This window comes from Lithobates pipiens, unplaced genomic scaffold (genome assembly GCF_037356315.1).
Source record: "Lithobates pipiens isolate NorthernLeopardFrog02 unplaced genomic scaffold, aLitPip1_a1.2 Scaffold_27, whole genome shotgun sequence".
Lineage (NCBI taxonomy): Eukaryota > Metazoa > Chordata > Amphibia > Anura > Ranidae > Lithobates > Lithobates pipiens.
The window spans coordinates 84,630-106,155 of NW_027507788.1; the positions used below are offsets into that span (position 1 = coordinate 84,630).

Below are 21,526 nucleotides of genomic sequence, written 5' to 3' on the forward strand. Positions count from 1 at the left end.
AAAATTTCACAGATAAAAAAAGAATGCATGTTGTTGTTGATCCCAGATTCACTTAATACTTTTGTTATGTCAGTGTCCATGTTGTGGGACTATGTGTGCACAGCTAGTAAGTATTTTGTGGCTGAAAATATGACCTGGAGGTTTTTAAGGTTCGCCTGCCATTAAAGTCAATGGGGTCCGCCGCGAACTTTGCGGTTCACAAACTTTTGGCCGCGTTCTCGGTTCGCGTTTGCGAAACGTCCCTTCGGAAGTTTGTCCATCACTACTCCCTTGGATATTGTGGGATGTGTATGTAGATTAGCTGTGAGATTGGTGGGGGGGGGGGGGGGTATTCCTCCAACAGCTCTCCCTGCTGATAAGACTGTTTACTGATGAGAAATTTGAATACACCTGACCTGTGTGTCTATTGTGATTGAACAGTTTACCCCGTCCTGAATCCAAGGGTGGGGGGGAGTGTCTGTGAGTTGTATATCTGTGGTAACATGTGCTGGAATAAAGGAGTTTTGATGTTGTTGTTCACCCTACACTGAGTTACGGCTGGTGACTGGGTGGGCTAAAGGGTCTTGGATAGTGCTGGTTCTTGACAGAGGAAGCATTTACGGCAGACATAGTCCTGTGGAGGACAAGGGTTCATCACAACTGGTTGGCAGTAGCGGGATCACGTCCAAACTTCCACCTCAATCCAAGATCAGGATAGCAGACTTTGGTCACCCCAGCAGAGATATGGATCTGGCATCAGGGTTTCCGGGACTGCTGCGGATTGTGCTTTCAGCATACACCAGGTCTGTGTCTGCGGATGAATACCTGGAGCTCAGGTAGCAGATTTGGATAGAACTCTGGATTTGTGTTTGGACAATGAAGGGGAACCTACCCTTGAAGACCTGCAAGAATACAGAGAGGCTATGCTCGGTCTTGCAGGGGTCTCAGAGCTTAAACCTGACCTGGACCATTTGCTAAGGAAGGAACAGCATCTGGAAAGGGCATACAGGAAACTGCTAGAACACGCTCAGAAGCATGCCAGAGAATTGAGAGTTGAAACTCAGGAGATTGCCATTTCCAAAGCTGAAGTGCTGACAACTGGACAGAGAATCCAAGACCTCTGTCCCACACCTGCGGTGGTTCCGGAGGCCCAGGGTGAGAAGGAGATGGTCACGTCACAGCAGCAGATGGCACCCCAGAATGATGCCACCAACCCAGCAGGGGAGTTGGTATAAATGCCAGACATCACTGAGCTCTGCCCAGCACCAACAGCAGCATCTGTGGAGTTACCATATACTTCCCCAGCTGAAGCGCTGGCCATCGGACCGTTCCCCCATCTGCAGCAGTGCCAGGGGCCCATGGTGAGAGGGTGATGGTCACTCCCCAACATTTAGCCAGAGAGGATAATGTGGAGTCCCCAGCATAAGTGCTGGCAACAGGGCAGAATGCTAGCAACCTCTGCCCAGTACTGGCAACAACTACAGAGTTCCAGGGAGATGGGACAGTCAGCCCCTCTCTCCAGCGACAAGTGGATGTAGTGAAGCTTCTAATCCCAGCTAAATCACTGGCAACAGGACAAAGTGCTACCAACCTCTGCCCAACACCGGCAACAACTACAGAGTTATAGAGAGACTGGACAGTCTGCCCCTCTCCCCAGCAACAAGCAGATGTAGAGAAGCTTCTACGTCCAGCTGAATCGCTGGCAACAGGGCAAAGTGCCGCTGGCCTCTGCCTAGCACCTACAGTGGCTTTGGCCTTCTTGAGAGAAGAGGTAGTCGGCCTTTCTCCCACAACACTGACAGGGACATGGGATTTTCTGTCAGCAGCATTTGTGGAGTTACAACAAACTTCTCCAGCTGAAGCGCTGACAGCCGAACAGAGGATCTAAGACCTCTGCCCCACACCTGCGGGAGTTCTGGAGGCCCAGGGGGAAAAGGATATGGTCACTCCCCAACAAGGATTCATGCACCTTGGAGACAGTGACAGAGAAATGTCCACCTAGCAACCAGATGAGGGAACGGCTGAGGAAGCAGCCGCCTCACCTCCCCAGTGGCAGCTACACAGTTTGGGAGAGGCTATCCTCCCATCCCATGAGCAAATCCACAGTCTGTGAGTGGAGGAAGCCGGCCTCCCACCCCAAGGTTTAGCCGGAGTGGATGATATGGGGAAATCAGCTGAAGTGCTAAGAGAGCAAAATGCTACAGCCCTCTACACACAACTGCAGCTTGAGCTGATATCGGTGGATGGGACTGTGGTCTCCACTCACAACAACCCAGCAGAAGGGCTGGCAACCAGTCAGAGTGCTGCTGGCCGCTGCTCTCAACTAACAGAAGAGGGAGTTCCTGTGAAAATGGAGGGGACTTCGTTCTTCACTGGCACAACCGCAGAAAATGATGCGACACTGAGACAGGAGGATGTCAGCCATGCTTTGTAAACATGGGGGGGATTTTAACCTACCAAAAGTGGATGGGACTTCAGTCTCCACTTGTATACCCCAGGGATGCTGGGCAGTCAGCCCAGATCCCCAACAGCATGATGGAGTGCACCCAGTCCAGGCCTCTCCCCAGCAGCAGGGGGCATGTGCTCTGAGAGAGGTAGAGGTTGGCTGGGTGAGTAATGCTATGTTTGGGACAATTTATTTTGGATACTGTGTGTATAGCGGCATTGTGGGACTGGAACTACTCATTAACTCCAGAGTCAACCTGTCTGGGGTCTCCTCTTGTGTTAGTCTCCTGCCGAAAGGGGAGATGTGTGATGGGAGTCACTTTGGGTGGGGGGTTTGTGGAACTCAGCTTACCTTGGAGAGCTCTGGAGACTCCGTGTCCAGCTCCCCTGGCCACTCTTGTGTGTAAATCACCCTCTGTCCATTAGGGGCACAGGGTGACTGAGAACCTCACTCTGGTCTGTGCTATTTAAACACACTGTACAGCCACACTGGAATGTTGTATATATGTATATATTGTGTGTTGTCTCATGCTGTTGTGGACTCTTTGCTGTGATCGTTTGGGGTGGGAATGTATTCCAATGTTCTATTGTGTCTGTCTGCCTTGGATATTATGGGATGTGTATGTAGATTAGGGGCGAATTCCTCCAACAGCTCTCCCTACTGATAAGACTGTTTACTGATGAGAAACTTGAATACATCTGACCTGTGTGTCTATTGTCATTGGACAGTTTACCCCACCCTGAATCCAAGGGTGGGGGGAGTGTCTGTGAGTTGTATATCTGTGGTAACATGTGCTGGAATAAAGGAGTTTTGATGTTGTTGTTCACCCTACACTGAGTTACGGCTGGTGACTGGGTGGGCTAAAGGGTCTTGGATAGTGCTGGTTCTGGACAAAGGAAGCATTTATGGCAGACATAGACCTGTTGAGAACAGGGGTTCGTCACACTTATGTACATGGGATTTTTTTTTATTTTTAATAAATTTGCAAAGATTTCAAACAAACTATTTTCACGTTGTCATTATGGGCAATTGGTTCTAGAATTTTGAGGAAAATAATGAACTTAATCCATTTTGGAATAAGGCTGTAACATAACAAAATGTGGAATAAGTGAAGCGCTGTGAGTACTTTCTGGATGCACTGTGGATGGATAAGTATGGAAGTTGATGGAACGTATCCCCGTCATGAGGGAGGATAGCAGATCTCTGTGACTTCAGACATACCGGCCATTAAAGAGACAAGATATCTTTCCAATAGTTTTATTATTCTTGTGTTGCAGACTCTTGGCGATATCACCAACCTCGGCTGGCACGTTCTGTCTCAGTAAGAGCCACAAGCAGTTTATTCGTTCCTTTTCTTGTAACAAGAATACATTTCCCTCCCAATCATAATCTTAAAAAAAACACCCAGAAGAAAAAAAAAAGAAAACAAACAGAAAATGTTCATCTCATGTTGATGATTCCACACACCTTACACTTTGTATAGAAATCCAGAGAAAATAACCAGCCCAAATATTCCTGTGCCAGAGAGTTCAAAATCTGAAAGGTCTCCGTGCTCCTTTCCCAAAAACTAAATCATTTGTAAAAACATTTTTATACAGCTTTATTTTTGTTAAGTTCTGAAGATAATTGGCACATTTGTAAAGGGTTATATGGCACAGTACCTCTGAAAATAATCTTCTCTTCTCGAAGGCTGTAAACACCTCTTATGATTTTTTTGATTTTTTTGTTTTTTAAAAAAGCGTCATGAAAAACCTCAGAAGGTGACGATGATGTTTTTGTGGCAAAAAAACCTTTTCGGCCCATTTCCCTCCCAATCCTAAACTTACATAGAAATGTCCAAGCTATGGTGTCACCTGCCTGCCGGTTAGCGGGGCCCAGCTTCTCCTCGTCATCGCAGGCACCCTTGGCAATGTAAGAACTAAAGAAAATCACATTATATTTTTATATTCATCTTTCTTTTTAACATACCAGATTTTTTTTGAAACAGAAACCTCTCAGTGATATTATGGATTAAAAAGAAAAAAATCTGTCTCTTTAATCCATTATTGTTTTTTCCCATTCCATACACCTTTCCTTGATGAAAATATATCTGAAATAGAATTTACACATAAAGAGCTGTACCACAAAATAAGCTTTTTTCTTACATTTTTTTTTACTTTTCGTATCTATTTTCCCTTTTTCATATATTTTTTTCTTTTTTTATCCTTTTTTTAGTAATTCATCAGGTAGTCAGAGAGTGAAATATCCCTTTGAAGTTATCAAAAGAGTCTTCATTGTGTGTCAGTGCTTCAGTTGGAGTGGGTTTGTCTGTTTAAATGGGAATTTGGAGACAAGAGGATGAATTGTGAGCGAAGACGAACCCAGAGAGGCTCCAAGTACAGTCAGTCTATTCTCATACTCTGGAACACGTTCGTTTCTGGTCGGATTCTCCCATTAAACTCAAATTTATTGAGCTAAATTTGTGTTTCTTGCACATTTTCCTTTGAGCTGCTTTTAAACAAAAGAGGTTCATGAATGGAGTTTAGCATGGGGTTTTTGGCACAGTTAAGGGTTCCTGTATTGTTGTTATAATGAGCTTTGAATGCCGTGTAGTGGTTTAGGTGGTCATGCTCAATTGCTGGTAGTGCCATGTGGTTGTCTCCTGGGCCAGTGGCTGGTATTTCATCTTCTACATTGATGATCTCAATAGTTCGTGTTGGCCCATGATGCTTATGTAGCTGGTGCTGTTTACGCAGTTTGTAAAATGCAATCAGCATCACAGCTGCCATAAAGGTGATGGCCACAAAGCAGCCAATTATGATCTTTGTTGTCTTCATGACATCATCTAAATCTTTCATGATGTTTCCTGTCACATCTGTTATTGGAATAGTGAAAGTCTTCCCTGTGGAGGGTGTACTGCGTGGGGTAAGGGATGTGGTAGAGTAGGTTATTCCCCATCGAACTGTAGGAGTTGGACCAGGCTCCTTCTGAGTAGGCGTTATCTCCTCGGGGGAGGGATCCATTGTTTCCACTGTCACAGTAGTAAAATATGTGTAATCAGTTGTAGATGGATCAACAACAGCAGACACATTTAGTGTAGCTGATGCTGTTGTATTTCCCGCGGAGTTTGTAACCATACATGTGTACTGACCGGTGTCCTGTACTGTCACATTTGTGAAATTTAACGTCCCATCGTGGAGAACAGAGATGCGTACTCTGTAAGAGCCATGCGTCATCAAAGTTCCATTTGGTGTTAACCAATTTACGGAAGTCATTGATGTGCCAGTTCTACATTTCAGTTCAGCTGCCATGCCTTCAGTTACATTGAGGTCAGTTGGAGGCTCCACTATAACAGGTGCGTAGCAAGTGAAATGGCTCTGATCTAGTTCTCCGATGTATCTTGTTTTCAGGTTTGGTGGAGAATGACATCGAGCACAGCAGGTTGTATTGTTTGGTACAGTCTCTTTTAACCACCAACTCAACCATAACACATCACAGTTGCAGTGCCAAGGATTATGGTTAAGGTGCACTCGCTCCAGGCGGTGAAGAGGTGTAAAAAGGTCATGGGGAAGAGACATTAAATTGTTATGCGAAAGATTAAGCTCTTCCAAGGATTTTAAATCATCAAATGCATTGCGCTCTATTGTTGTAACATGAGCATGCATCAGCCACAGTTTTCTAAGGCTTGTTAACCCTTGGAAAGATCCAGGTCGAATAATTTCCAGGCGATTTCCAGACAACTCTAGCTCTTCCAGCCGGACAAGTGCTGTTAAGTTGGGGATATCTTTTAAATTGCACATTCCTAGGTTCAGGTATCTCAAATTTACAAGACCTTCAAAAGCAGCTTCAGAAATGTATTCCAGTTTCTTGAGCTCCCCCAGATCAAGTCGTCTCAAAGATGGAACCCTGTTGAAAGCATAGGATGGGATACTCTCAATTGGATTATTTCTTAACCACAACTCCCTCAGCTTTGATAGATATTCAAAGGCTTGTGTTGGAACAGTTGTCAAACGGTTATCAAAAAGCTCAAGTGTACTGAGATTTGGGAGTCCATTGAAAGCCCCCACCTCAATCTTACGAATTAGGTTTTTGCTGAGCTGTAGAATTTCCAGATGGCGAAGGTGTTTGAAAGTGTCTGTTTTGATGACCTGAATTATATTTTCCTGAAGGTTCAGGTATCGCGTATTGACTGAGATACCCTCTGGCACGTCAACCAGTTCTTTCCGTGTACAGGCAACTCTACTGGCCTGATTGCTGCATGAGCAGACAGCAGGACAAGATGTTGGAGATGTACCTCCCAGGGCCAAAGAAGTGACCCATGAGATAAGTAAAAGTTGTTTTAAAATCATTCTACAAATCTTCAAACCAGGCATTCCGTGGGTGCAATGATGAGTGACCATCTTCAATTTTCATAATTTAATAATATTCTTTTGGTGTATTTTTGTCTTCGGTAAATACCTAGGAAAGCAGACAAAATAAGATAAAACCATCATTAATTCTACACATTATAAACCAATCATAATAGAACACAGAAAAAAAAACATATTTTACATATGTATTTATCTGAATGGTACAGAAAATGTGGTAAAGAATTCTTCAGGAACTAGTTCTGGCTCAGTAGATTGTAGAGTTGCATGCATTCCTAAATGTACAAAATAAAACTGGATACTAACATGTCGAAGAAAATCCAACGTGGTATCATTATTGGTATCATTCTTCGACAGCACATATACTAAAAAAGGGCTGAGATATATCCCTGGAAACTACAGACCAGTCAGCCTAACATCATAAGCAGGCGCCAGACTAAGTGCAGTATTAAAATCACAGATTTATTGGTAAAAACAAATAGCAACTCATAAGATTGAAGAATCAAATAGGCATGTGCAATGGAATCACCAGTCATGGAGTCTATGTAAAAGCATCAGTATGGCCTATGGCAGCCACAAGCACAGATGGTATATGCAGCAGATTCAAGAATCAGGAACCAGGAAGCAGAGAGCAGCTGATCACAGCCGTGACCAGCATGGACCACAGAATGGTGCCAGGCCGGACTTGACCATTCTTCCAGAAGTGCATTTGTGAGGTCAGGCACTGATGTTGGGGTCAGGACTCTGTGCAGGCCAGTCAATTTCCTCCACCCTAAACTAGCTCACCCATGTCTTTATGGAGCTTGCTATGTGCACTGGTGAGCAGTTATGTTGGAACAGGAAGGGGCCATCCCCAAACTGTTCCCACAAAGTTGGGAGTAGGAAATTGTCCAAAATGTCTTGGTATGCTGACGCCTTAAGAGTTCCCCTCACTAGAACTAAGGGACCAAGCCCAACCCCTGAGAAACAACCCCCACCATAACCCCCCCCCCCCCCCCCCCCGCACACCATAATCCCCACCACCATAATCCCCCCTCCACCAAATGATTTGGACCAATGCACAAAGCAAGGCCCATAAAGACATGGATGAGGGAGTTTAGGGAGGAGGAAGATGGTCAAACATTCCCATAGACACACTCCTAAACCTTGCAGAAGACAGTGTGGGGTGCGCAGTCCTGCGCAGTCCTGGTATTTGAGTGGTTGTGTAGGGAACAATGCCAAGATGTAATCTGCCTTCCTAAAACAAGGTATGGGCAGCACCGTAAGAGGGGGCAGAGCACAGCTAGTTATAGCATAAACCAAAGTACAAGTAGAGACTGTGAGGGTTATTTACTAAAACTGGAGCTTGCAGGTTGTATTGCCAAAGCTTAATTGAAGAAGCTGATTGGCTGCCATGCACAGCTGCACCCGATTCTAAGCTCTCCCGTTTTAGGAATCCCCCCCTTTCCTTTCCCTTCTGATGTAATTGTGGACTCAACTGTATTCCCACGGGTATATATATATATATATGGTGAACTCAGAAAAACTGAGACTTGGGAGCAAGTCATGTTGAATTAAGAAGAATTGTAACCATGCAGTTCAAATGTTACCAAGTTAACCCTTGAGGGTTATTTGTCTACAAGAGAACATGTTTGAGAGGCATACATGTGTAACAATGAGATGACACCAGCTGACAGAAGAAGTGGTGACGGTGGCAGTTTCCCTGTGTGCACAAGGGCAGAATACAATTAGAGGTGCAGAGTTGAAACGTGAAACAAGCTGGTGGGGTTAAGTGCTCACTTAGTAATTGTTCCTTGAAATGTTTCAGTCATGTGTCGGGGTAGGAAGGAAAGCAGAAGAAGAGATGAGATCCTTCTGTAAGGGTGCTGGGCTCTAGCTGTGGGGTGACCTCTGGCCTGAAAGTGTTAATGTCCACATGGGCAATGTAGTGAGGAAATGTTGGAGTACCTTCCACATGTTATGGCCATAGGGGTGACTGTCCTCTTGAGTTCTCCCAAGCAGGTCATTGATGCAAATATAGAAAAGTAGAAACTAAGACAACGTTTGTTCAATTATTATCCATCATTTGAAGCTAGCATGTCTACGCCAGTCGAGAAGTCTTGCCAAAATGAGCAGCAGCGTGGTATGCAATTACTGTATATTTGGTAGAGCTATGCCTCCATGGGTTTTGGGTGGAGTCAGTAAGGCGAGTTTGAGTCTAGAGCCTTTATTGGCTCATGCAATATTCCTAATTGTAGCATTTACTTTCATCTAATGCCCCGCACACACAAGCGGATTTTCCGTCTGAAAAAATTTGGATGGTTTTTCTGACGGAATCCGCTCAAGCTTGGCTTGTAAACACACGGCCACACAAAAGTTCTCGGAACTTTCAAACGTCAAGAACGCGGCGATGTACAACACTACGACGAGCCAAGAAAATGAAGTTCAATGCTTCCGAGCATGTGTAGGAATTTTGTGTGTCAGAATTGGTACAGACGATTGGAATTTCTGATCGGTTGACCAAAAAATTGAGAACCTGCTCTCAATCTCAATTGCCCTAGCAAAAGTCAGATGGAGCGTACACACATTCCGAATTTCCGACCAAACGCTCTCATCTGACTTTTTCTGGCGGAATTTCCGATCGTGTGTACGGGGCATTAGAGGATGAAATAGATATAGGAGAGCCTGTAGGAGATTTGGAAATTTAGGAAATTTAGGCAAGATTATCACCTTGATTATGTTACACCAACCAGAAAAAAGAATCCTGACCTACCAGAGAAGTGCTGGAAAGGGAGATCTGTTTTATAGATATTGGGACAGTTCGGTTCTCTGTCATGGTGTTTTCTGCCCAGGATTATTATTTCGTGTGGAGGAATCTGTTTTATCAGTTTCCTCCGTGGTTTGTAAAATCCAGTTGGGAGCCTGGAGATTTTGCAGCGATGAAATCTCCAATCCTGGGACTGGCTTTTGGGAACAGCCAGGAGTTTGATTGTGCAGGTGGGTCCCGGGCCAGAGTCCGGACCAAGGTTCTGGGCTCCCCCGTCCCGAGGGGTCCATGGAAGGGAGAAGTGACAGAGGGCTCAAACCTGTGGGCTGGAGCAGCAGGAAAGCTATGAGGAAAATAGCTGGCGGAGGTTCAGTCCCCTCTCAGGATAAATCCCCCCATCAGTACAGACCCCCCTTCAGTATAAATCCCCCCATCAGTACAGACCCCCTCAGGATGAATCCCCCCATCAGTACAGAACCCCCTCGGGATAAATCCCCCCATCAGTACAGACCCCCTCAGGATAAATCCCCCCATCAGTACAGACCCCCTCAGGATAAATCCCCCCATCAGTACAGACCCCCCTTCAGTATAAATCCCCCCATCAGTACAGACCCCCTCAGGATAAATCCCCCCATCAGTACAGAACCCCCTCGGGATAAATCCCCCCATCAGTACAGACCCCCTCAGGATAAATCCCCCCATCAGTACAGACCCCCCTCAGGATAAATCCCCCCATCAGTACAGACCCCCCCTCAGGATAAATACCCCCCATCAGTACAGACCCCCTCAGGATAAATCCCCCCATCAGTACAGACCCCCTCAGGATAAATCCCCCTATCAGTACAGACCCCCCTCAGGATAAATCCCCCCATCAGTACAGACCCCCCTTCAGTATAAATCCCCCCATCAGTACAGACCCCCCTTCAGTATAAATCCCCCCATCAGTACAGACCCCCTCAGGATAAATCCCCCCATCAGTACAGAACCCCCTCGGGATAAATCCCCCCATCAGTACAGACCCCCTCAGGATAAATCCCCCCATCAGTACAGACCCCCCTCAGGATAAATCCCCCCATCAGTACAGACCCCCCCTCAGGATAAATCCCCCCATCAGTACAGACCCCCTCAGGATAAATCCCCCCATCAGTACAGACCCCCTCAGGATAAATCCCCCCATCAGTACAGACCCCCTCAGGATAAATCCCCCCATCAGTACAGACCCCCCTCAGGATAAATCCCCCCATCAGTACAGACCCCCCTTCAGTATAAATCCCCCCATCAGTACAGACCCCCTCAGGATAAATCCCCCCATCAGTAAAGAACCCCCTCGGGATAAATCCCCCCATCAGTACAGACCCCCTCAGGATAAATCCCCCCATCAGTACAGACCCCCCTCAGGATAAATCCCCCCATCAGTACAGACCCCCCCTCAGGATAAATCCCCCCATCAGTACAGACCCCCTCAGGATAAATCCCCCCATCAGTACAGACCCCCCTCAGGATAAATCCTCCCATCAGTACAGACCCCCCTCAGGATAAATCCCCCCATCAGTACAGACCCCCTCAGGATAAATCCCCACCATCAGTACAGACCCCGCTCGGGATAAATCCCCCCATCAGTACAGACCCCCCTCAGGATAAATCCCCCCATCAGTACAGACCCCTCTCAGGATAAATCCCCCCATCAGTACAGACCCCTCTCAGGATAATCCCCCCCATCAGTACAGAACCCCCTCAGGATAAATCCCCCCATCAGTACAGACCCCCCTCGTGATAAATTGCCCCATCAGTACAGACCCCCCTCAGGATAAATCGCCCCATCAGTACAGATCCCCCTCAGGATAAATCCCCTATCAGTATAGACCCCCCTCAGGATAAATCCCCCCATCAGTACCTACCCCCCTCAGGATAAATCCCCCCCATCAGTACAGACCCCGCTCGGGATAAATCCCCCCATCAGTACAGACCCCCCTCGGGATAAATCGCCCCATCAGTACAGACCCCCCTCAGGATAAATCCCCTATCAGTATAGACCCCCCTCAGGATAAATCCCTGCATCAGTACAGACCCCCCTCAGGATAAATCCCTGCATCAGTACAGACCCCCCTCAGGATAAATCCCCCCATCAGTACAGACCCCCCCTCAGGATAAATCCCCCCATCAGTACAGACCTCCCTCAGGATAAATCACCCCCTCCACGCAGAGGAGAGGATGGTGGGGGGAGGGCAGTGGAACAAGTTTTGGTTGGTTGGCTTGAGAAGGGATATCTGGGGGCTGAATAGAGGACAGTTAATACCTGAACTATTCTACAGACACCCCTCAGGATAAATCCCCTCCCCCCATCAGTACAGACCCCCTTCAGGATAAATCCCCCCATCAGTACAGACCCCCTCAGGATAAATCCCCCCATCAGTACCTACCCCCCTCAGGATAAATACCCCCCATCAGTACAGACCCCTCTCAGGATAAATCCCCCCATCAGTACAGACCCCCCTCAGGATAAATCCCCCCATCAGTACAGAACCCCCTCAGGATAAATCCCCCCATCAGTACAGACCCCCCTCGGGATAAATACCCCCCGTCAGTACAGACCCCCCTTCAGTATAAATCCCCCCATCAGTACAGACCCCCTCAGGATAAATCCCCCCATCAGTACAGAACCCCCTCGGGATAAATCCCCCCATCAGTACAGACCCCCCTCAGGATAAATCCCCCCCATCAGTACAGACCCACCTCAGGATAAATCCCCCCATTTGTACAGACCCCCTCAGGATAAATTCCCCCCATCAGTACAGACCCCCCTCAGGATAAATCCCCTCCCCCCATCAGTACAGACCCCCTTCAGGATAAATCCCCCCATCAGTACAGACCCCCTCAGGATAAATCCCCCCATCAGTACCTACCCCCTCAGGATAAATACCCCCCATCAGTACAGACCCCTCTCAGGATAAATCCCCCCATCAGTACAGACCCCCCTCAGGATAAATCCCCCATCAGTACAGAACCCACTCAGGATAAATCCCCCCATCAGTACAGACCCCCCTCGGGATAAATACCCCCCGTCAGTACAGACCCCCCTTCAGTATAAATCCCCCCATCAGTACAGACCCCCTCAGGATAAATCCCCCCATCAGTACAGAACCCCCTCGGGATAAATCCCCCCATCAGTACAGACCCCCCTCAGGATAAATCCCCCCCATCAGTACAGACCCACCTCAGGATAAATCCCCCCATTTGTACAGACCCCCTCAGGATAAATTCCCCCCATCAGTACAGACCCCCCTCAGGATAAATCCCCCCATCAGTACAGACCACCCCACAGGATAAATCCCCCCATCAGTACAGACCCCCCTCAGGATAAATCACCCCCTCCATGCAGAGGAGAGGATGGTGGGGGGGAGGGCAGTGGAACAAGTTTTGGTTGGTTGGCTTGAGAAGGGATATCTGGGGGCTGAATAGAGGACAGTTAATACCTGAACTATTCTACAGACACCCATCAGGATAAATCCCCTCCCCCCATCAGTACAGACCCCCTTCAGGATAAATCCCCCCATCAGTACAGACCCCCTCAGGATAAATCCCCCCATCAGTACCTACCCCCCTCAGGATAAATACCCCCCATCAGTACAGACCCCTCTCAGGATAAATCCCCCCATCAGTACAGACCCCCCTCAGGATAAATCCCCCCATCAGTACAGAACCCCCTCAGGATAAATCCCCCCATCAGTACAGACCCCCCTCGGGATAAATACCCCCCGTCAGTACAGACCCCCCTTCAGTATAAATCCCCCCATCAGTACAGACCCCCTCAGGATAAATCCCCCCATCAGTACAGAACCCCCTCGGGATAAATCCCCCCATCAGTACAGACCCCCCTCAGGATAAATCCCCCCCATCAGTACAGACCCACCTCAGGATAAATCCCCCCATTTGTACAGACCCCCTCAGGATAAATTCCCCCCATCAGTACAGACCCCCCTCAGGATAAATCCCCTCCCCCCATCAGTACAGACCCCCTTCAGGATAAATCCCCCCATCAGTACAGACCCCCTCAGGATAAATCCCCCCATCAGTACCTACCCCCTCAGGATAAATACCCCCCATCAGTACAGACCCCTCTCAGGATAAATCCCCCCATCAGTACAGACCCCCCTCAGGATAAATCCCCCATCAGTACAGAACCCACTCAGGATAAATCCCCCCATCAGTACAGACCCCCCTCGGGATAAATACCCCCCGTCAGTACAGACCCCCCTTCAGTATAAATCCCCCCATCAGTACAGACCCCCTCAGGATAAATCCCCCCATCAGTACAGAACCCCCTCGGGATAAATCCCCCCATCAGTACAGACCCCCCTCAGGATAAATCCCCCCCATCAGTACAGACCCACCTCAGGATAAATCCCCCCATTTGTACAGACCCCCTCAGGATAAATTCCCCCCATCAGTACAGACCCCCCTCAGGATAAATCCCCCCATCAGTACAGACCACCCCACAGGATAAATCCCCCCATCAGTACAGACCCCCCTCAGGATAAATCACCCCCTCCATGCAGAGGAGAGGATGGTGGGGGGGAGGGCAGTGGAACAAGTTTTGGTTGGTTGGCTTGAGAAGGGATATCTGGGGGCTGAATAGAGGACAGTTAATACCTGAACTATTCTACAGACACCCATCAGGATAAATCCCCCCCCCCCCATCAGTACAGACCCCCTTCAGGATAAATCCCCCCATCAGTACAGACCCCTTTCAGGATAAATCCCCCCATCAGTACAGACCCCCTCAGGATAAATCCCCCCATCAGTACCTACCCCCCTCAGGATAAATCCCCCTTATCAGTACAGACCTCCCTAAGGATAAATCCCCCCCTCCATGCAGAGGAGAGGATGGTGGGGGGAGGACAGTGGAACAAGTTTTGGTTGGTTGGCCTGAGGAGAGATATCTGGGGGCTGAATAGAGGACAGTTAATACCTGAACTATTCTACACCACAGGGGCCCAGGGTCCCTGCCTGCAAAAGGCAGTTTTACTGAGGCTGACTGAAGTAGTGTCAGGCCTAACCATGCAGTGATAGATAGTCTGGATGGGTAACAGCACACCCTTATTCCCCACATTGTGAGTGCGGAATGAGGGACACCTACCAGCAAACGTATGTAGGCATAGGACTCGCCCCCTGCCACACCCCTTAAACAACAATCCTCAACAATACAATACACAGGTACCCAACAATACAAAACACAGGTACCCTACAATACAATACACAGGTACCCAACAATACAATACACAGATACTCACAGAACTACGCCCACTCGCAAACCTCTCATAGAACTACGCCCACTCGCAGACCTCTCATAGAACTACGTCCACTCGCAGACCTCTCACAGAACTACGTCCACTCGCAGACCTCTCATAGAACTACGTCCACTCGCAGACCTCTCACAGAACTACGTCCACTCGCAGACCTCTCATAGAACTACGTCCACTCGCAGACCTCTCACAGAACTACGTCCACTCGCAGACCTCTCATAGAACTACGTCCACTCGCAGACCTCTCACAGAACTACGTCCACTCGCAAACCTCTCATAGAACTACGCCCACTCGCAGACCTCTCATAGAACTACGTCCACTCGCAGACCTCTCACAGAACTACGTCCACTCGCAAACCTCTCATAGAACTACGCCCACTCGCAGACCTCTCATAGAACTACGTCCACTCGCAGACCTCTCACAGAACTACGTCCACTCGCAGACCTCTCATAGAACTACGTCCACTCGCAGACCTCTCACAGAACTACGTCCACTCGCAGACCTCTCATAGAACTACGCCCACTCGCAGACCTCTCATAGAACTACGTCCACTCACAGACCTCTCACAGAACTACGTCCACTCGCAGACCTCTCATAGAACTACGCCCACTCGCAGACCTCTCATAGAACTACGCCCACTCGCAGACCTCTCATAGAACTACGTTCACTCGCAGACCTCTCATAGAACTACGTCCACTCGCAGACCTCTCACAGAACTACGTCCACTCGCAGACCTCTCATAGAACTACGCCCACTCGCAGACCTCTCATAGAACTACGTCCACTCGCAGACCTCTCATAGAACTACGCCCACTCGCAGACCTCTCATAGAACTACGTTCACTCGCAGACCTCTCATAGAACTACGTCCACTCGCAGACCTCTCACAGAACTACGTCCACTCGCAGACCTCTCATAGAACTACGCCCACTCGCAGACCTCTCATAGAACTACGCCCACTCGCAGACCTCTCATAGAACTACGTTCACTCGCAGACCTCTCATAGAACTACGTCCACTCGCAGACCTCTCACAGAACTACGTCCACTCGCAGACCTCTCACAGAACTACGCCCACTCGCAGACCTCTCATAGAACTACGTCCACTCGCAGACCTCTCATAGAACTACGTCCACTCGCAGACCTCTCATAGAACTACGCCCACTCGCAGACCTCTCATAGAACTACGTTCACTCGCAGACCTCTCATAGAACTACGTTCGCTCGCAGACCTCTCATAGAACTACGTCCACTCGCAGACCTCTCATAGAACTACGTCCACTCGCAGACCTCTCACAGAACTACGTCCACTCGCAGACCTCTCACAGAACTAAATCCACTCACAGACCTCTCACAGAACTACGTCCAATCGCAGACCACTCACAGAACTACGTGCACTCGCAGACCTCTCACAGAACTACGTCCACTCGCAGACCTCTCACAGAACTACATCCACTCGCAGACCTCTCACAGAACTAAATCCACTCGCAGACCTCTCACAGAACTACGTCCAATCGCAGACCACTCACAGAACTACGTCCACTCACAGACCTCTAACAGAACTACGTCCTCTCGCAGACCACTCACAGAACTACGTTCACTCGCAGACCTCTCACAGAACTACGTGCACTCGCAGACCTCTCACAGAACTACGTCCACTCGCAGACCTCTCACAGAACTACGTCCACTCGCAGACCTCTCACAGAACTACGTCCAATCGCAGACCACTCACAGAACTACGTCCACTCGCAGACCTCTCACAGAACTACGTCCAATCGCAGACCACTCACAGAACTACGTTCACTCGCAGACCTCTCACAGAACTACGTCCACTCGCAGACCTCTCACAGAACTACGTCCACTCGCAGACCTCTCACAGAACTACGTCCAATCGCAGACCACTCACAGAACTACGTTCACTCGCAGACCTCTCACAGAACTACGTCCAATCGCAGACCACTCACAGAACTACGTTCACTCGCAGACCTCTCACAGAACTACGTCCAATCTCAGACCACTCACAGAACTACGTTCACTCGCAGACCTCTCACAGAACTACGTTCACTCGCAGACCTCTCACAGAACTACGTCCAATCGCAGACCACTCACAGAACTACGTCCACTCACAGACCTCTCACAGAACTACGTCCAATCGCAGACCACTCACAGAACTACGTTCACTCGCAGACCTCTCACAGAACTACGTCCAATCGCAGACCACTCACAGAACTACGTTCACTCGCAGACCACTCTCAGAACTACCTCCTCTCGCAGACCACTCACAGAACTACGTTCACTCGCAGACCTCTCACAGAACTACGTTCACTCGCAGACCTCTCACAGAACTACGTCCAATCGCAGACCACTCACAGAACTACGTCCACTCACAGACCTCTCACAGAACTACGTCCACTCGCAGACCACTCACAGAACTACGTCCACTCGCAGACCTCTCATAGAACTACGTCCACTCGCAGACCACTCACAGAACTACGTCCACTCGCAGACCACTCACAGAACTACGTCCACTCGCTGACCTCTCACAGAACTACGTCCACTCGCAGACCTCTAATAGAACTACGTCCACTCGCAGACCACTCACAGAACTACGTCCACTCGCAGACCACTCACAGAACTACGTCCAATCGCAGACCACTCACAGAACTACGTCCAATCGCAGACCACTCATAGAACTACGTCCACTCGCAGACCTCTCACAGAACTACGTGCACTCGCAGACCTCTCACAGAACTACGTCCAATCGCAGACCACTCACAGAACTACGTGCACTCGCAGACCTCTCACAGAACTACGTGCACTCGCAGACCACTCACAGAACTATGTGCACTCACAGACCTCTCACAGAACTACGTCCAATCGCAGACCACTCACAGAACTACGTGCACTCGCAGACCTCTCACAGAACTACATCCACTTGCAGACCTCTCACAGAACTACGTCCACTCGCAGACCTCTCACAGAACTACGTCCACTTGCAGACCACTCACAGAACTACGTCCACTCGCAGACCTCTCACAGAACTACGTCCACTTGCAGACCACTCACAGAACTACGTTCACTCGCAGACCTCTCACAGAACTACGTCCAATCGCAGACCTCTCACAGAACTACATCCAATCGCAGACCACTCACAGAAATACGTCCACTCACACACCTCTCACAGAACTACGTCCAATCGCAGACCACTCACAGAAATATGTGCACTCGCAGACCTCTCACAGAACTACGTCCACTCGGAGACCTCTCACAGAACTACGTCCACTCACAGACCTCTCACAGAACTACGTCCAATCGCAGACCACTCACAGAACTACGTCCACTCGCAGACCACTCACAGAACTACGTGCACTCGCAGACCTCTCACAGAACTACGTCCACTCGCAGACCTCTCACAGAACTACGTCCACTCGCAGACCACTCACAGAACTACGTGCATTCGCAGACCTCTCACAGAACTACATCCACTCGCAGACCTCTCACAGAACTACGTCCACTCGCAGACCTCTCACAGAACTACGTCCACTCGCAGACCTCTCACAGAACTACGTGCATTCGCAGACCTCTCACAGAACTACATCCACTCGCAGACCTCTCACAGAACTACGTCCACTCGCAGACCACTCACAGAACTACATGCATTCGCAGACCTCTCACAGAACTACGTTCACTCGCAGACCTCTCACAGAACTACGTCCACTCGCAGACCTCTCACAGAACTACGTGCATTCACAGACCTCTCACAGAACTACATCCACTCGCAGACCTCTCACAGAACTACGTCCACTCGCAGACCACTCACAGAACTACATGCATTCGCAGACCTCTCACAGAACTACGTTCACTCGCAGACCTCTCACAGAACTACGTCCAATCGCAGACCACTCTCAGAACTACGTGCACTCGCAGACCACTCTCAGGACGCGTACACACGGGCGGACTGTATGGCCTACTTAGTCCGTCGAAACACATTTCAGCGGACAGTCTGCTTGTGTGTGGGCTTCAGCGGACTTTTTCAGCGTGCAGTCCGGAGTACTAAGTATTTCGGATTTTTCGAAATACTGTCCGTTATTCTTTGGTTTCAGCGGACAATCCGCTCGTCAGTAGGCTAGTTCGACGGACTAAGAATGGCGCATGCTCAGAAAGGATTTACACGGCGGAAGGTTGCATTGCTGTGTATTGGACTTCCTATTTCTAGTCCCGTCGTACGTGCTGTACACGTCATCGCGCAAGCTTTCGACGGACTGTTTGTGCATCCGTGTGTGGTCAAGTCCGTTCATTCGAAAGTAGGACGGATTGTCCGTCGGATTGTATGACGGACTAAGTAGGCCATACAGTCCGCCCGTGTGTACGCGGCTTTAGAACTATATGCACTCGCAGACCTCTCACAGAACTACGTGCACTCGCAGACCTCTCACAGAACTACGTCCACTCGCAGACCTCTCACAGAACTACGTGCACTCGCAGACCTCTCACAGAACTACGTCCACTCGCAGACCTCTCACAGAACTACGTGCACTCGCAGACCTCTCACAGAACTACGTCCACTCGCAGACCTCTCACAGAACTACGTCCACTCGCAGACCTCTCACAGAACTACGTCCACTCGCAGACCTCTCACAGAACTACGTGCACTCGCAGACCTCTCACAGAACTACGTCCACTCGCAGACCTCTCACAGAACTACGTCCACTCGCAGACCACTCACAGAACTACATCCACTCGCAGACCTCTCACAGAACTGTGTCCACTCGCAGACCTCTCACAGAACTACGTCCACTCGCAGACCACTAACAGAACTACGTCCAATCGCAGACCTCTCACAGAACTACGTCCACTCGCAGACCTCTCACAGAACTACATCCACTCGCAGACCACTCACAGAACTATGTCCACTCGCAGACCACTCACAGAACTACATCCACTCACAGACCACTAACAGAACTACGTCCAATCGCAGACCACTCACAGAACTACGTCCACTCGCAGACCTCTCACAGAACTACATCCACTCGCAGACCACTCACAGAACTATGTCCACTCGCAGACCACTCACAGAACTACATCCACTCGCAGACCACTAACAGAACTACGTCCAATCGCAGACCACTCACAGAACTACATCCACTCGCAGACCACTCACAGAACTACATCCACTCGCAGACCTCTCACAGAACTACGTCCACTCGCAGACCACTAACAGAACTACGTCCAATCGCAGACCACTCACAGAACTACGTCCACTCGCAGACCTCTCACAGAACTACATCCACTCGCAGACCACTCACAGAACTATGTCCAATCGCAGACCACTCACAGAACTACGTCCACTCGCAGACCACTAACAGAACTACGTCCACTCGCAGACCTCTCACAGAACTACATCCACTCGCAGGCCACTCAAAGAACTATGTCCACTCGCAGACCACTCACAGAACTACATCCACTCGCAGACCTCTCACAGAACTGCGTCCACTCGCAGACCTCTCACAGAACTACGTCCACTCGCAGACCTCTCACAGAACTGCGTCCACTCGCAGACCTCTCACAGAACTACGTGCACTCCCAGACCACTTACAGAACTACGTCCAATCGCAGACCACTCACAGAACTACGTCCACTCGCAGACCATTTACAGAACTACGTCCACTCGCAGATCTTTCACAGAACTACATCCACTTGCAGACCACTCACAGAACTACGTCCACTCGCAGACCTCTCACAGAACTACGTCCACTCGCAGACCACTCACAGAACTACGTCCACTCGCAGACCTCTCACAGAACTACGTCCACTCGCAGACCACTCACAAAACTATGTGCACTCGCAGACCTCTCACAGATCTACGTCCACTCGCAGACCACTCACAGAACTACGTCCACTCGCAGACCTCTCACAGAACTACGTCCACTCGCAGACCTCTCACAGAACTACGTCCACTCACAGACCACTCACAGAACTACGTCCTTTCGCAGACCACTCACAGAACTACGTCCTATCGCAGACCACTCTCAGAACTACGTCCACTCGCAGACCTCTCACAGAACTACGTCCACTCGCAGACCTCTCACAGAACTACGTCCACTCGCAGACCACTCACAGAACTACGTCCTCTCGCAGACCACTCACAGAACTACGTCCTATCGCAGACCACTCTCAGAACTACGTCCACTCGCAGACCTCTCACAGAACTACGACCACTCGCAGACCACTCACAAAACTATGTGCACTCGCAGACCTCTCACAGAACTACGTCCACTCGCAGACCACTCACAGAACTACGTTCACTCGCAGACCACTCACAGAACTACATCCACTCGCAGACCTCTCACAGAACTACATCCACTCGCAGACCACTCACAGAACTACGTCCACTCGCAGACCACTCACAGAACTACGTCCACTCGCAGACCACTCACAGAACTACGTCCACTCGGAGACCACTCACAGAACTACGTCCACTCGCAGACCTCTCACAGAACTACGTCCACTCGCAGACCACTCACAGAACTACGTTCACTCGCAGACCTCTCACAGAACTACATCCACTTGCAGACCTCTCACAGAACTACGTTCACTCGCAGAACACTCACAGAACTACGTGTATTCGCAGACCTCTCACAGAACTACGTCCACTCGCAGACCTCTCACAGAACTACGTTCACTCGCAGACCACTCACAGAACTACGTCC

At 49.3% G+C, this 21,526-nt stretch overlaps 1 protein-coding gene across 8 annotated transcripts in view; it reads right to left on the minus strand.

Moving 5' to 3' along the window:
* Positions 1–3,666: 3,666 nt before the first annotated feature.
* The window catches only part of LRRC4B (leucine rich repeat containing 4B), a 271,289-nt gene continuing 253,429 nt past the window's right edge, over positions 3,667–21,526 (minus strand). For all 8 annotated transcript variants that reach the window (XM_077456260.1, XM_077456258.1, XM_077456262.1 and 5 more), the window contains one exon: positions 3,667–6,862. In XM_077456260.1, the coding sequence (XP_077312386.1) occupies positions 4,879–6,804 (1,926 nt within the window). In that variant the 5' untranslated portion in view covers positions 6,805–6,862 and the 3' untranslated portion in view covers positions 3,667–4,878. The remainder of the gene's footprint in view (positions 6,863–21,526) is intronic.